Below are 16,281 nucleotides of genomic sequence, written 5' to 3' on the forward strand. Positions count from 1 at the left end.
GGTTTTTGTTTTTTTTTTTTTTTGAGATGGAGCCTCACTGTCACTCAGGCTGGAGTACAGTGGTGCGATCTCGGCTCACTGCAACCTACACTTTCCAGGTTCAAGTGATTCTCACGCCTCAGCCTCCCTAGTAGCTGGGATTACAGGTGCACGTCGCCACATCCAGCTAATTTTTGTATTTTTAGTAGAGATGGGGTTTCACCATGTTGGCCAGGCTGGTCTCAAATTCCTGGCCTGAAATAATCCAGCCGACTCAGCCTCCCAAAATGCTGGGAATACCGGTGTGAGCCACACTGTACCCAGCGAGGGCTAATTTTTTTAATATAAGAAGAGTTCTCACAAATGAAGAGAAAAAAATGAACAGTCCAATAAACAAATGCCACGGTACATTCGCAGGCTGCTCATGGAAGAAAAACATACTGTGGCAATTTAGCAGTAAACGAACAATCCCAAGACACGTGCCTTTCAACACAGCAGCTCCACCTCTACAAACGTCCACGGAAGGACGCAAAGGCGCGCTCATACTGGTGTTCATTTTGCTGGGAAAGGAACAGCCCTGCTCACAACAGTGAGAAAAGGGCCGTCCCACAGGCAGCGGAGAGACCCTGCGGCCCCACGCCAAGGTTCAACTCCTCCACAATGGGCAACTGTCTACGTGTTATGCCTCGATTCCCATCTGTAAAGTGGGAATAACAGTAATGCCGTCGTAACGCATGACATTACACGATGAAGTTAGAATGGCCCAGAATTAATTGCTCTATAAATGTTCGATGAAGGAGAGGATAATGATAAATAAAAATACCATGATGGCGGCGGTTACAATAACAATTGTAAAAGGCCAGGGGAAGCAAGGCAACCCACAAGAGGTTGGAAGTCATCTCTCCCAAACAGGCAGCTTCCACTTCCACCCTTGCCCGAACTTAAAGGAGGCCTTGTCATGCTCCCAGAAGAAAACCGAGTGCACAAAACACCAGTGAGCAAAGTGGACTGGAAGACTGAGAAATTCACGAGGCTGAAGGGGGATTCAAGCCCACATCCTTCAGCACGCGTGTCCCCACGTGGGAGGACGGAGACTCTCCTTCCCTTTCTCTCCCTAACACAGTATCCACCTTCCTAGGAATCAACGTCCCCAGCTTTCTCTGATTAATATCTAGGTTCAGTACTTTCCCCAAAGTCTTTTCTTCTTTTTCGACTTCTGTAAATCTCCTTTGGTTATTTTTATCTGTAGGACTTTTAATACTCAACAAGATGCAACTTTTTGTAAAAAATTCCTTCAGCCTTTGACCAACGCTAGGAATATGTTTGAGAATGTAGTTAATTCAGGAAAGTCATTTGATAGTGAAAGACCTTTAAAATAAAAGTTAGAATGCTACAAAATAAAAGTTTGCCTTATTCTTTTAAGTGTGGCATCAGAAATAGAAGGCTGGGGCCAGGGATGACAAATTTCGGCTCTCTCCACTTGGCTGCTGCTTGAGTTTGGCACAGAGCCTGGTGGCTTAGGGAGCTGGACCGGATGCACTGGGCAGAGGTGGAGGCACACCCGTGGCCCACGGCATCCACCAGAGCAGAGGGCCTCACGCTGTGGCATGCCAGGGAGGCCGCTGGGGACGTTGCGGCCACCGGCCCTGGGGCCCCAGCAGGGCCAGACTCTGTAGGTCACTCTAGCTGTGGGCACCCTGATGCCCGGCCCGCTTGTGACCCAGTGCATGTGTGCTCCGTGATGTGGAAGAGGTGAGGCACACGGCCACAAAGGGCAGCAGTGACTGTCTTTAACAGACGCGAGTGTTAAGGACACCGGCATGACCTCGAAGCTCCTCCAGTAGTTAGAGTCGACCACATACTGAAATTTTAATGGGCAACTATTGAAGATATTGATCTACAAGCACCATTTTCTGCTTGATAATATGGTTTTAAAACATTTTTTACATTATCTCTGTAGCTGGCTAGCAAAAAACACAATTGCTTATTTCGGATTACCAGGAAGAAGCACAAATGACTATAACGTAAAAATTGCATTCAGGCCGGGCGTGGTGGCTCACACCTGTCATCCCAGCGCTTTTGGAGGCTGAGGCAAATGGATCACATGAGTCCAGGAGTTTGAGACCAGCCTGGGTGACAGAGCAGAACCCTGTCTCTACAAAAAATACAAAAATTGGCTGGGCATGGTGGCACATACCTTCAGTCTCAGCTACTCTGGAGGCTGAGATAGGAGGATTGCTTGAGCCCAGGAGGCAGAGGCTGCAGTAAGCTGAGATCGTGCTATTGCTCTCCAGCCTGCACAACAGAGCAAGACCCCATCTCAATAAAAAGAAATGAAAGAAATGCATTCATATTTATGATCATTTCTCAGAATAAATATGTCTACTACACAGTCATCAAAGTTAGAAGGTAATAAAGACCCATCTTGATTTGAGAGTCCCATAAATGCCTTCTAGCTTCTATCTATAAATACAGGTTGAGTAGCCCTTACCCAAAATGCTTGGGACAGATGTGCTTTGGATTTTGGAATATTTGCATATGTATAATGAGACACCTTGGGATGAGACCCAAATCTAAACACAAAATTCATTTGTGTTTCACACACATTTCACACACATAGCCTGATGGTAATTTTATACAATATTTTAAATAATTTTAGGCATGAAAATTCGTGTCAACAGCTTATGAATGGAATTTTCCACTTGTGGCATCATGTTGGTGCTTGAAAAGTTTCAGATTTTGCAGCATTTTGGATTTGGGATTTTGGGATGACGGATGCTCAAATTCATCCCATCCCTTCAATTTTGCCTTACCCTTTCTGCATACAATCCTGTGTTCCTTTGTTTTATTTTGTTTGTTGAGACGGAGTCTTACTCTGTCCCTCAGGCTGGAGTACAACGGCGTGATCTTGGAACACTGCAACCTCCGCCTCCCAGGTTCGAGCAATTCTCCTGCCTCAGCCTCCTGAGTAGCTGGGATTACAGGTGTGCACCACAATGCCTGGCTAATTTTTGTATTTTTAGTAGAGATGGGGTGTCCTCATGTTGGCCAGGCTGGTCTTGAACTCCTGACCTCCAGTGATCTGCCTGCCTCAGCCTCCCAAAGTGCAGGGATTATAGGCATGAGCCACCGCACCAGGCCCTGTGTTACTTTTTGTAATTTGCTAAAGAGCTACAGTAGGACTATTGAATGTGCACACAATGCACTCTCTATGTCTTTGAAACACTGCCAAAAACACTATTTTGCCTTTGCAGTTTCTTGGCACACTGGCTGAAGACGTGTTGCCCACACACTGAGGGAGGTCCTTACCGTGGACACCGAGCTCCGGGAGGCTGCGGTGGCGGCAGCTGAGTCTGCAGGTGGAGAGGAGCAGGGACTGTTTTGCCTCCACCTCCTTCAAAACCTACTTTTCTTCCCAGCAAGAATCCCTTCCCTTATGCTCTCGAATCCACCCTGGCCTGAGGCTGCGCCTGAGCACCACTTCCTGACACCATTTGATTGCGAGATATCTGCACGTTCACAAGTGCAGCGCTCATCTCATCTCCTCACACAGTCGATCCCTCAGAGCAGACGGGCGATCCCCACCACCTTCTGAACACTCTGCATGTTACAGCTCCTACTCAGCATCTCGGTCAGACCTGGGGTCGCTCTACCTGTTCCACACCTAGACCACAGGTTTTCACCCCGGCCACACATCAGTACCACTTAGGAAGTTGGAAAAAAAAATATACCAGTGCAAGCCAATGACAGAAAAAACATTAATTACCCGATTTTAAAATAGGCAAAGAACCTGCATAGACATTTGTAGCGAGAAGGTGTACAAATGTCTAATAAGGAGATGAAAACTGCTCCATATCACTAGTCATGAGAAATGCAGATTAAAACCACAATGAGGCCAGTGCAGTAGCTCACAGCTGTAATCCCAGCACTCTGGGAGGCCAACGTAGGAGGATCACTTGAGTTCAAGACCAGCCTGAGCAACCTAATGAGACCCTGCCTCTCCAAAAAAAGTTGTCTTTTTTTTTAATTAGCCAGGCATGGTGGTGCATGCCTGTGATCCCAGCTACTGGGGAGACTGAGGTGGGAGGATCACTTGAGCCCAGGGGGTCGAAGCTGCAGTGAGCTGTGATCGTGCCACTGCACTCCAGCCTGGGTAACAGAGCGAGACGCAGTCTCTAAAAGACAACAACAACAAAACCCCACGATGAGATACCACTTACACAGAGCAGGATGGCTGCTACCAAAAAACTAGACAGTGCCAAGTGCCGGTGAGGACATGGAGAACTGGAACCCCAGCTATCCGGTGAGGACGTGGGGAACTGGAACCCTGTGCACTGCTGGTGCGAGTGTGAAATGACATGGCTGCTATGGAGACAGCAGAGAGGCTCCTCAGAGAATTAAACACAGGTATGACCCAGCACGGGATCCTGCAGTCCCGCCTCTGGGTGCGCATCCAGAAGAAAAGAACTCAGTATGTGGAAGAGACGTCAGCACACGATCACTGCTGCAGCATTCACAACAGCCTACGGGGGACGCCCAAGAGTCCATCTGCAGGTGAATGGACAAAAAAAACGTGTATACACACAACAGAAAGTGATTCCACCACAGAAAGACAAGACACGGAATAGTCCACTGAAATGACATATCTAAAGTGGTCAAAATCACAGAGAAAGCAGAACGGTGGTCACCAGGGCCTGGGGGAGGGGAGGTGGGGATGCCCAGTTTAACGGCACTGAGGCTGAGCATTGCAAGACGAAGAATTTCTAGAGTTCTGCTGCCTGACAATGTGGAAGTGCTCAATACTGCTGAACTCTACACTTAACACGGCTGCGATGGTCAGGTCCATGCCATGCTTTTTTTTACAGTTCAAAACTTTAGAAAATTACTTAAAACAGAACAATACCAAGCCTGGGTCCTGCCTCTCAGAGCTCCTAACCTTTTTGTTTTATGCTTCTCGATGATCCTGTTGCTTTTTTGGCCTTCCTCACTCATTCTCATATGATTCTAATATTAAGGTGTGAGTAGGAACATCTACAAATTATAAACTAAAATTTAAAACTGTCTCTGATTAGGGGATGTACATTTATTGTGCATCCTTTTATTCTCTTCATACTAGGGTACACAGTAAGTGCTTAGCACTCATTAAACATTCACATTATTATCAATTGAATAAAAGAATGAATGATTATTTGGGTGGTAATAATACTCTAAATGTACTTTAAAACACTGGGATAAAATTTTAAATAGCTACATTCTAATTCTAATTATGGGCTGGGCATGGTGACTCACCCCTGTAATCCCAGCACTTTGGGAGACCAAGGTGGGAGGATCAGCAGAGGTCAAGAGTTCAAGATCAACCTGGCCAACACGGTGAAACCCCGTCTCTACCAAAAATACAAAAATTAGCCAGGCGTGGTAGCAGGTGCCTGTAATCCCAGCTACTTGAGAGGCTGTGGCAGGAGAATTGCTTGAACCCGGGAGGTGGAGGTTGCAGTAAGCCGAGATAGCACGACTGCACTCCAGCCTCGGCAACAGAGTAAGACTCGGTCTCAAATAATAGTAATAGTTATTATTACTATGCTACTAACTTATCTCAGAACTAGTAAGTCTTAGCTATCCAGTGCCCAATTACCCCATCAGTAAAATCCTCACATTTACTGATCAATTACTATGTGCCACGTACTATTTTAAGACTCCCAGATGTATGATCACATTTAAAACTCACCATCGTTTGAAATGGATATTCCTGTTATTTTCATTTGCCGGTTGAAGAAATTGAGGCTGGAGAGCTCACATATCTTACGTGAAGTAGGGAAGGGATTTGAACTGGAGTTGGCTAACCAGTGGTTTCACTTGGGACACGCTTGGAACACTGTTCAGAGCACTCTGCGCTTTACACACCAGCAGAGTGACTAAGAGTTGACCAGGAGGGAAGGTGTGGAGGGTGCACTTTCCTGGCAAAAGTAAAACACCTCCACAGCACCAAGAGCTGACTGCAGGCCCAGGAGCCCGGGAGGCGCAGCGGCTCACCTGCGAGGGCAGGTGGTGAGTAGAGGGCTGGGGAGGGACGCACCAGCAGCTATCAGCTTTCACAGGAGAAGCTGCCAGGGAGAGTCATCAAATGTCATCAAATGTGGAGATTAGGAGGCTCTCCATGTCTGAGATGGACTGGACAGAAATAAGCATCCCTGAAATCTCCACCCAGAGAAATCCATCAACCCACAGAACACTGCACTCAATCACACCCTCCCAGACCGTCCCGAGCCAGATGCTGGGAGGACAGAGAAATCCATCAACACACATTAACACACAGAACACTGCACTCAATCACACCCTCCCAGACCGTCCCAAGCCGGGTGCTGGGAGGACAGCGACACTCTCCTGCCTTCTTGTTTTAACTTTCTTGACCACAGACAAACGCGCGAAGAGGAAGCCTTCCTTACTTGAAAGAGGCAAGTGGCCACCACCGCAGCCGGAGACCCAGCTCTGCCGTCACAGTATTATGACTAAAATGACCACGTCCACACCAGCAGGAAATATTCTCACCTGAAAACTGGCTTAACCTGTAACTTGCACTGTTGGTTCAATCAAAACCAAATACTTTACAAATGCACGACTCCCCTTTTTCCTTCAGACCTGGTTAGAGTTCTTGGCAAACTCCCCAAATTCAAAATGAAGCTCTGGATGGTGGATGGGTCTATACTCCATTCCAGGGAGGGACATGCTGAGACCACAGGAAATAAACAACCAATCCTCTTTTCCTGAAGCTGTATAGGTGAACTTAGGCCCACTGTGTTACAGTCCTAAGCTCAAAGGAACCTACATCTGCCTCAGCCATCAACTCTAGAAAGAACCTACAACACCTGCCTATGCCGTCAATGCTAGCAGGAACCTACAACATTTGCACGGGTCATCACGCTGTAGCAGGAACCTGCAACATCTGCCTAATAACCACACCCTTAAAAACCTCCCTCAGCCCATTCTATTTTCCAGCAATGCTACTGAATAGAGCCACATTTTTTCACGACGGTGAAAATACACAGTTCCCACCCATGTGGCAGACATCTCACAAAACACACGCGCTCATCACAGGGAGTAAGCAGACCAAGGATGAGGGCACTGGAACAACTGTCTGCCAGGCTGAATCTTCCCCAGAGAAGCCACAGCAGGCTACTGACTTCGCCTCTCCATAGAACCCTCTGCACAGGTGAGGTCTGCCGGCCCATGTGCTGTCCTACCCTGTGCTACTGACGCTAAAAACCTAACTGGATTCACGGGGTGAGTTCTATTTATCAGACCTCTAGGAAATTCTTGAGTGACCTCCTCTCCCCTGCCCGTGTACACAGTAAGTAAAAACAGGTGTCTATCTGCAGAAAGTCTCGCTACACAGTAAGGACCGGAAAAACAGGTATCTATCTGCAGAAAGTCTCGCCATCGTCAGGGGTCAGAATGGAAAACGTTCTTTCGGACCTTCAGTTTGAGCACATGTGTCTGAGTCCCCTGAGATTCAGCCGCACTGCAGGGACGCACGGGGCAAAGGCACAGGGCGAAGGCTGGCCATCACATGCGGGGGATACCATCTAAGTGAAATAAAATGGAGCAGGCTGAGAGCGCCTCAGGAAGCCGATGTTACACTCCACAGGTAGCTGGCATAGGTGGTAGCTTCGCAGAATTATCCTAAGTGGCATCATTTTTACACAGTTGAGCAAATTCTCAGGTTTTTCCTTTTCTCACTTTTGGTCGTCCAGTGCCTGCAATTAATGCTAATGTCAAGTTTACTCGAATATCCAGACTACGAAATCAGACAGCACCTATCCTAAGTCCCCCCACACACGATGTGATACCGCGTGCTCACACCCCAGTCTCCCGCAGAGACCAGCGCCTGCGGGGGCTCCTCCGTGGGGCCCACGTGCTGAGCAGCACAGATGCTAGTGTCTCAGGTACAACTCGACATGGGAGGCGACAGCACAGCACCCCCTTCCACAGGAGGCATTCCCCCCCCGACCCCCGAGGGTTCCGACGCTGTTTCCCATGCAACATCAGGCCAGGTAACAGCCATCTCTAAATAAGCCTGCACTTATTTTAAAAACTTCTTTTCAACCTGACACCATCTAGATCAGGAATTAGTGCTCCCGTTTGCCTTCGGGGTGGCTGCTCCCTGCGTACAATGCGTTCACCACCCCACGCCACCCACGCTCAGGACACGTGAGAAAAGCACACTGTGGGGAGGGGGAGCACTTCCCTGTGGGGGAAGGGGAGTATGCCTCTGTGGGGGAGCACTCTTCTGTGGGGAGGGGGAGTGCTCTTCTGTGGGGAGGGGGAGCACTTCTCTGTGGGGGGAGCACTCTTCTATGGGGAAGGGGAGCACTCTAGGGGAGGGAAGCAATCTTTGGGGGAAGGGAAGTACACTTCCACAGGGAGGGGAGCACTCTATGGGGAACAGGACTTCACCTTTTCTCCCCTGGGCCCAGAATAGTCACTGTGAGGCTCAAAATACCTGGTAAAACATTAAAGTCCCTGATGCACAGAGGCAGATGGAAAACAGTCCAGAGAGAGCCACAAACAAAAACAGCCAGCATCCACTGAACATGGGCAGAGAGAGAGGCGGCTTGGCTGGAACAAAGGACGAAGGGGCATGGGGCCCCAGGTCTCCCTGCAGCCCACCTGTCCCAGATCAGCACAGGGACGGAGTCTCTAGCCCACAGTGAGGCTACAGCCTGCCCCAGTTGGCTGGTGCCTCCACCTTCCACCACTGGTGGAGGAGACCAGGCCAGGGAAATGGTGCTGGACCAGTGTTCTCTGCCCTCCACCATGACAGGGGCTCTCAGAGAGTTCACCTGCCCCACAGCCCCACAGGGACCGGGCCACCTTCTCCACCCCCAGTGTGGCTGCCCAACCCTCCTGACTAGAGCTCCCTGTCCCTCACCTCCCCAGTCCCCACCCTCCCAAAAAAACATAAAGCTCTGTAGGAACACAGACGCAGCAAACGGAGCACTTCCACCCACACCTTAAATCTCTTTGTGGCTTTCGTTGGCTTTATATTAGAAATATAAAGTACTAGAAACACTGACCTAAACAAGCAAACAAAGCCCATGTAAGTGATTCAAACCCGTGCCACGCCTTCCTTCTTTGGTTCTCAACCACAACAATTCTGAAAACGCACTATTTTAAAATGCTCCCAAATCCATTTTTGATGAGTGAAATTCTGCCCTGAATAACGCTGAGCACAGCATGACGTGAGCAGCGGAAGTGGGTGGGTCAACGACACAGGAGCGTGATGGCGAGCACCTTCCGCAACAAAATGGCTGGATCTTTCCTGCACAGCCAGAGCTCCCCAGGCTTCCAGAAGCTTCTCTGGATGTTACACAACAGGAAGTCCTCCCTTGGGATCTGTGGGGAGGAGGAGACCAGTGGCGACAGTGCAACCCAGTTACAGTGAAAACCGAGCTCCCTGGGCAGCACGCCTTGTCTGCTGAGATCTACAAAGCCCTCTCTTCTCCGTGCAAGCCTTTTTCTGGAGCCCTGGGCTATGTTGCATTTTAAAAGCTCCTTCTAAAAGGTTATCAGATGCCATCATCACTTGAAGAGTAAAATGTTCCTACCTTGGCTTTGTGGCTATTTCTGCCGAAGGCCAGACATAACTTAAGAAAGATTCAGGCTGGGACAGTGGCTCATGCCTGGAATCCCAGCACTTTGGGAGGCTGAAGTGGGTGGGTCACCTGAGGTCAGGAGTTCAAGACCAGCCTGGCTAACATGGTGAAACCCCATCTCTACTAAAAATACAAAATTAGCCAGCTGTGGTGGCACATGCCTGTAATCCCAGCTACTCAGGAGGCTGAGGAAGGAGAATCACTTGAACCTGGCAGGTGGAGGTTGCAATGAGCCGAGATGGCACCATTCCACCCCAGCCTGGGCAACAGAGCAAGACTCTGTCTCAAAAAATAATAATAATAATACACACATACACACACACACACACAGAGAGAGAGAGAGAGAGGGAGAGAATTCACATGCTATGAAATTCACCCTTTACAATGTACAATTCAGTGTTTTTTAAGTTCATTTACAGAGTTGCACAATCGTCACCACCATCTAATTCTAGAGCATTTTCATCACCCCAAGAAGGCACAAGACCCACACACAGTCGCTCCCACACCCCCTCCCCCAGTCCCTGCCAACCATTAATCTACTTTCTGTCCTACAAATTTGCCAGTTCTGGACATGTCACATAAATAGAATCATACAATGTGTGGCCTTTTATTTCTAGCTTCCTTCACTTAGCATCACGCTTTCAAAGTTCATTCATGGTTTACATAAATCAGTAGTTTGTTCCTTTTTGTGGCTGGATAATACTCCATGGTAAGGATAAATCACATTTCGTTTATCCATTCATCTACTGATGGGCATGAGAGGCTTCCACTCTTTGGCTACGATGAATGCTGCTGCCAAGAACACAAGAACATTTGTGTGAAAGTTTCTGTGTGGACGCATGTCTTCAAAGCTTTTGAGGATATACTTAGGCGTGGAATTGCAGGGCGTGTCGGCAACTCTTCATATTCCTGTGCATCAAGGAATTGCCAAGGTGTTTCTGGAGCAGCTTCATCATTTTACATTCCACCAGCAATGCACAAGACTTCCAACTCCTCCACGTCCTCCTCAACACCTCTTCATTGTCTGTCTCTTCACCATTTTACATCCCCACCAGCAACGCACGAGACTTCCAACTCCTCCACGTCCTCCTCAACACCTCTTCATTGTCTGTCTCTTCACCATTTTACATCCCCACCAGCAACGCACGAGACTTCCAACTCCTCCACGTCCTCCTCAACACCTCTTCATTGTCTGTCTCTTCACCATTTTACATCCCCACCAGCAACGCACGAGACTTCCAACTCCTCCACGTCCTCCTCAACACCTCTTCATTGTCTGTCTCTTCACCATTTTACATTCCCACCAGCAATGCACGAGACTTCCAACTCCTCCACGTCCTCCTCAACACCTCTTCATTGTCTGTCTCTTCACCATTTTACATTCCCACCAGCAACGCACAAGACTTCCAACTCCTCCACGTCCTCCTCAACACCTCTTCATTGTCTGTCTCTTCACCATTTTACATCCCCACCAGCAACGCACGAGACTTCCAACTCCTCCACATCCTCAACACTTCTTCATTGTCTGTCTTTTTTATTACATCCCTCTTAGTGGGTAAGAAGTACAAAGTTTTTATGAGCATTTCTCTAAGCAAATAAATGCAAATAATGTTGACCATCTTTTTTTTTTTTAGATGGAGTCCTGCTCTGTCACCCAGGCTGGAGTACAGTGGCTGGATCTCAGCTCACTGCAAGCTCCGCCTCCCGGGTTTACACCATTCTCCTGCCTCAGCCTCCTGAGTAGCTGGGACTACAGGCGCCCACCACCACGCCTGGCTAATTTTTTGTATTTTTAGTAGAGACGGGGTTTCACCGTGTTAGCCAGGATGGTCTCGATCTCCTGACCTCGTGATCCGCCTGCCTCGGCCTCCCAAAGTGCTGGGATTACAGGCTTGAGCCACCGCGCCCGGCCATGTTGACCATCTTTTCATTCATTGGCTGGCCCTTTGTATTCTTCCTTGGTAAAATACCAATTAAAATCCTTTGCCCATGGTTAGATTAGAGCATCATTTTGTTATGAGTTGACAGAGCTCTTTGTGTCTTCTGGATGCAAATGCTTGACCAGAGCTACGCTCTGCCAATCATCTCTCCCATCCTGTGAATTTTCATTTTCGTAATGGTGTCCTTTGAGGAACAAAAGTTTTTAATTTTAATCTAGTCCAATTTATCTATCTTTTCCTTTGGTTGCTTATGCTTTTTATACCATATCTAAGAAAAGATCACCTAATCCAAGCTTACCATGATTCACCCCTGTGTTTTCTGCAGGGTGTTTTCAACTCAATAAAGTATCTCCTAAGTATCTGCAGTATACTTAGTCCTCTGCTAGGCTCCATGGAGTCAGGGAGACAGGTGAGATGCCGCTTCCCAACCGAAGGAATCTGCTGTTTCACTAGGGGAAGAAGACATACAGGCAGGCCCCAAAACTGCATGGGTCCCCTAGACTCACATTGGGACACAAGAAGGGAGGCTCTGTAGGGGCGGGGCAGGAGAAACGGCCTCGATGGGAGCCGTCATCCCACGGTGAGCCAACGGCCTCCCTCGATGGGAGGAGTCATCGAAACAACACGGCTGATGGCTGGGACCTGGGGGAGGGGGAGGGGGAGGGGGAGGGGGAGGCGGGTGGGTTGGGGGCATGCCGGCAGCAGAACAGGGTCAGAGAGGCTAGAATTGGGCCACATGGCCTTGGGCCAGCACAGAAAGCTCCCGCTTGGCAGACCCACCTGTCCCACGATGTTTAAAGGAGCTCTGCACTGCATGAAGCCAGTCGGCTTAACTGCAAACACTGCCTTGGTGAGAAGAAACAAGCAAAATGGCCCCAGCTCATATTTATTTTCCTATCTGCAGCAAATTATGGCAATAATCTAAGGTTCGTTCAATGCTCCATGAGCAGAGGGCCACATACTTTTTTGAGTTGCTAACACTTTAAGTTGAAGCTATTTCTTTTCTTTCTTTTTTTTTTTTTTTTTTTTTTTTTGTTTGAGATGGTATTTCACTCTTGTCATCCATCCTGGAGTGCAATGGCACGATCTCAACTCACTGCAACCTCCGCTTCCTGGGTGCAAGTGATTCTCCTGCCTCAGCCTCCCAAGTAGCTGGGATTACAGGCACCTGCCAACACACCCAGCTAATTTTTGTATTTTTAGTAGAGACAGGGTTTCACCGTGTTGGCCAGGCTGGTCTCAAACTTCTGACCTCAAATGATCCACCTGCCTCAGCCTCCCAAAGTGCTGGGATCACAGGCGTGAGCCACCGCGCCCGGCACAAGTGGGAGTTACTTTATCCCAAGGCACAGAGCTTTGGGAAGCTGGCGCTGAAAAGATATGGGAGGATTGAGGGTTTCAGACCACAGCTTGGGTTCAGAAAAAAAGTAAAAGCGCTGAGGGAGAGGACCTGTGAACTGTTCCAGGGTCAATTCCAGGCTACAAAGGAGACTATGAATGGGCTTCCGGAAGCAGCATTTCCCTGCACCATGAAAAAGCAGCGAGGCCAGTTATGGAGGCACACAACCAGGCTGACCGCTGTAGCATGGGCAGCAAACCTGTGTTTGTTAATCCAAGACACAGAGCGGCTTCCACCCGAGCCCCCTGCTGAGCCTGCTGCAGTTCTTCTCAATACAAACCAGAGTGACCATGTAACCTTACAGCCCGCTCATTTCGTGCTCTTCCCAAAACCCTCCAAGGTTTCCATCCACTCAGATGAAAGGAGAAATTAGACGAGGCCCTCGGTGACCTCCCTGTCTCACGGCTCCTCAGACACAGCCAAGCGGAGTCCTGTTTTGAGGCCTCTGCCCGTGCCGTTCCTCAGCCTAGCCCCTTTCCTCCTCTCCTTCAGGTCTTTATGCCCATGACAGCTCAGCATGGCTGGCCCTTGCCAACACCCCCTGGAAGCCCATCCCTCCTGCAATAAATATATTACAAATATTTCTCTGTAATATTTAACGCTACATGACTCATGATCTGTTTTAATGAACATTTCACCGAAGGATAACTTGCTCACAAAGTGCCTAACCTGCCCTGGGTGTGTGGTTCAGCCTTCACCTGGGTAACCAGTGTCATCAGGACCAAGAAATACAACATCGTCAGCATCTGAGAAGCCCCTTCTGTGACTGCAGGCCCTCCCACCTGCCAAGGTCTCATTCACTTTGACCTCTGCCTCCATCCCCCAGGCGTGCCCAGCTTTGAACCTCGCATCAATGAATCTTATAATACACTCTTTCTGTCTGGCTTCTTTTCCTTGTTTAGGCTGTCAAAAGTCACCCATGTTGTTTGTTCATTTTATTTAATGTGAACATTTCACGATTTATTTTTGCTTTTTCTACTGTTGACAGACATTTGGGTTGTTTCCGGGAGCATATATTTACTGCAAACTGCCAAACAGTTTTCTAAAATGGTTTTGAACGCTCCCACCAGAGGCACATATGGGTTCCAACAGCTCCACAGCCTTCCAACGCTGCCCTGGATACAAATACCTGACCAGACCTGTGCTCTGCCAATCCTCTCTCCCGTCCTGTGGATTTTCTTTTCAATTTCATAACGGTGTCCTTTGAAGCACAAAAGTTTTTAATTTTAATCTAGTTTAATTTTTAGTCTTAATGTAAGTTTAGTAATATATTTGTTTACTGTCATCTCTGCCTAAAATGGACAGTGCCTTAGATGCATGCCACTAGGGGACAGATTTCCAAAACATACTCAGTATAGAAAACCTGCACAATTATATTGTAAATATACTTCTGCCACGCTGGAAACAACACACATTTTAATTTAACTGGGAGAAGAAAGATCAGGACTTCTCATCAGCAGCTCTCTTCTCTTTCACCTGCGCGGTGCTCCTGGCTGAACAGCATCAGTGGCTCAGACCCCTCATATTCTAGAACGTGAAGCACATGTAAGATAACGTTTTGTTGCTGAGGTGCTACCGCAGAAGGAAAGCTCCAGGCCACCCCAGAAAACACAGTGATAACACCTTTTCCTATAAAGTTAGCTGAGTTGTGTGTGTGTGTGTGTGTGTGTGTGTGTGTGTGTTATAAAGTTAGCTGAGTTGTGTGTGTGTGTGTGTGTGTGTTATAAAGTTAGCTGAGTTTGTGTGTGTGTGTGTGTGTGTGTGTGTTATAAAGTTAGCTGAGTTGTGTGTGTGTGTGTGTGTGTGTGTGTGTTATAAAGTTAGCTGAGTTGTGTGTGTGTGTGTGTGTGTGTGTGTGTGTGTGTTCCTATGTGTCAGGCACTATTTAGCAGCTCTACAGGGGTTTCTTATTGATTATCATGCAACTCCCATGAAGGTGCCATATAATCCCCGTTTCGGAGAAAAGCAAACTGAAGCTAAGAAAAAACAGATAACGTACCAAAGATAAAACATGTGCTAAGTGATACGGTCAAGTTCAAACACTGTGGTTGGATTAGGGCTCGAGTTCTCACCCTCTGTCCATGCTGCCCCTCACAACCCGCATCCTGGCACCATGGTCCACACCAGTGCGCCCCTTAAGCAAGGTCAAAGGGGCTCTGCACCTGCTCTGGGCACGCGCACACAAAGGCGCGGGAGGAGGCCCTGCACCTGCTCTGGGCATGCCCACGCGCACATGGAGGCCCTGCACAGGCTCTGGGCACGCGCTGATGGAGGTGCGGGAGGTGGCCTGGCACCACAGCATGCACACACAGAGGCATGGAGGAGCACGCGGACCGTTGGGCTCACGGCTGCACCTCGGAAAACTCAGGGGCTCCTTAGTGCTGAGTCTCACTTTGCGACTGCCGAAAGGTTTGGTGCGCTGCTTAACTTTACGTTGGAAATGTAAGCGATGTTAGATGAATCACGCAATGGCTGGTGAGTTCAACTCCGTAACAACTCTGTCAAGGTTCTGGAGCTATTTGAGGTTGCACGGTGCAGGGTTCTAAGCCCTGTGACCACTTAGGACTTCTTATCTGCGCGACTGAAGGTTTCTTCTACACAATGCAACCAAAACGGAGCCTGGAAATGAACAGATCGACTCCAGCAAGCATCATAACCTCTCGCTTCAGATTTTGTGTTCACTAAAGTCTTACTTTTTCACTGAATTCATACTAAATAAAGTCTTGGAATTTATAAATTTATACAAATAAAATGCTTTGAGAAGAAGTTCTGTTGACAAACCCACAGAAATCATTGTTGTGGGTTCTGTAATTCCTGTGCTTATGTGAGCTCAGGCAATCGGAAACAGCCTCCATCAGTCGCGCCGAAGGCTGCCTTGCTGGGCTGCCATACAATGCCAGGCTTTCGGGGCACTCAAAGAAATCAACTTTTTATTTAACGGAAAAAAAAAAAAACTCAATCTGAACATTCTTGAAATGTCAGCAAAACCCGTTTATGGTATTTAGATTTCCCAGTGTCCTTCTATAATTAATTCTCCCTTGAATGAAAAAGTTTCTTTTCCCCAGTGTATCTATGGAGTGCCTTTTATTAGACCCAGATGGAGATTTCCTTTTTTACCTTCACTGCCAGAAAATGCACAGCTAAATCCATCCCAGACGTCTGCTAAAATTTTTCTCGGCTTTTTTTTTTTTTTAAAGTCCTCTTTTCTGTTGTGTTTAATTGTGTCAGCTACTTCAAATCCTTCCTGGAAGGGAGACTAGAAGCCCCAGCGGGCAGCCGTCTTCTCTGTCTCCTGGCGCTCCCCCTCGCCAGT

General features: G+C 48.1%; 2 protein-coding genes across 13 annotated transcripts in view; both read right to left on the reverse strand.

Annotated features, from left to right (window-relative positions):
- Positions 1-16,281, reverse strand: part of LOC105485271 (ATPase phospholipid transporting 11A) — a 183,284-nt gene that overhangs the window by 117,745 nt on the left and 49,258 nt on the right. The gene's annotated exons all lie outside the window — the stretch shown is intronic.
- On the reverse strand, positions 3-14,641 carry LOC105485269 (uncharacterized). The gene is given in 1 exon segment (XM_071081006.1): positions 3-14,641. A coding segment is annotated over 1 exon segment (564 nt). The 5' UTR covers positions 13,602-14,641; the 3' UTR covers positions 3-13,037.

This window comes from Macaca nemestrina, chromosome 16 (genome assembly GCF_043159975.1).
Source record: "Macaca nemestrina isolate mMacNem1 chromosome 16, mMacNem.hap1, whole genome shotgun sequence".
NCBI lineage: Eukaryota > Metazoa > Chordata > Mammalia > Primates > Cercopithecidae > Macaca > Macaca nemestrina.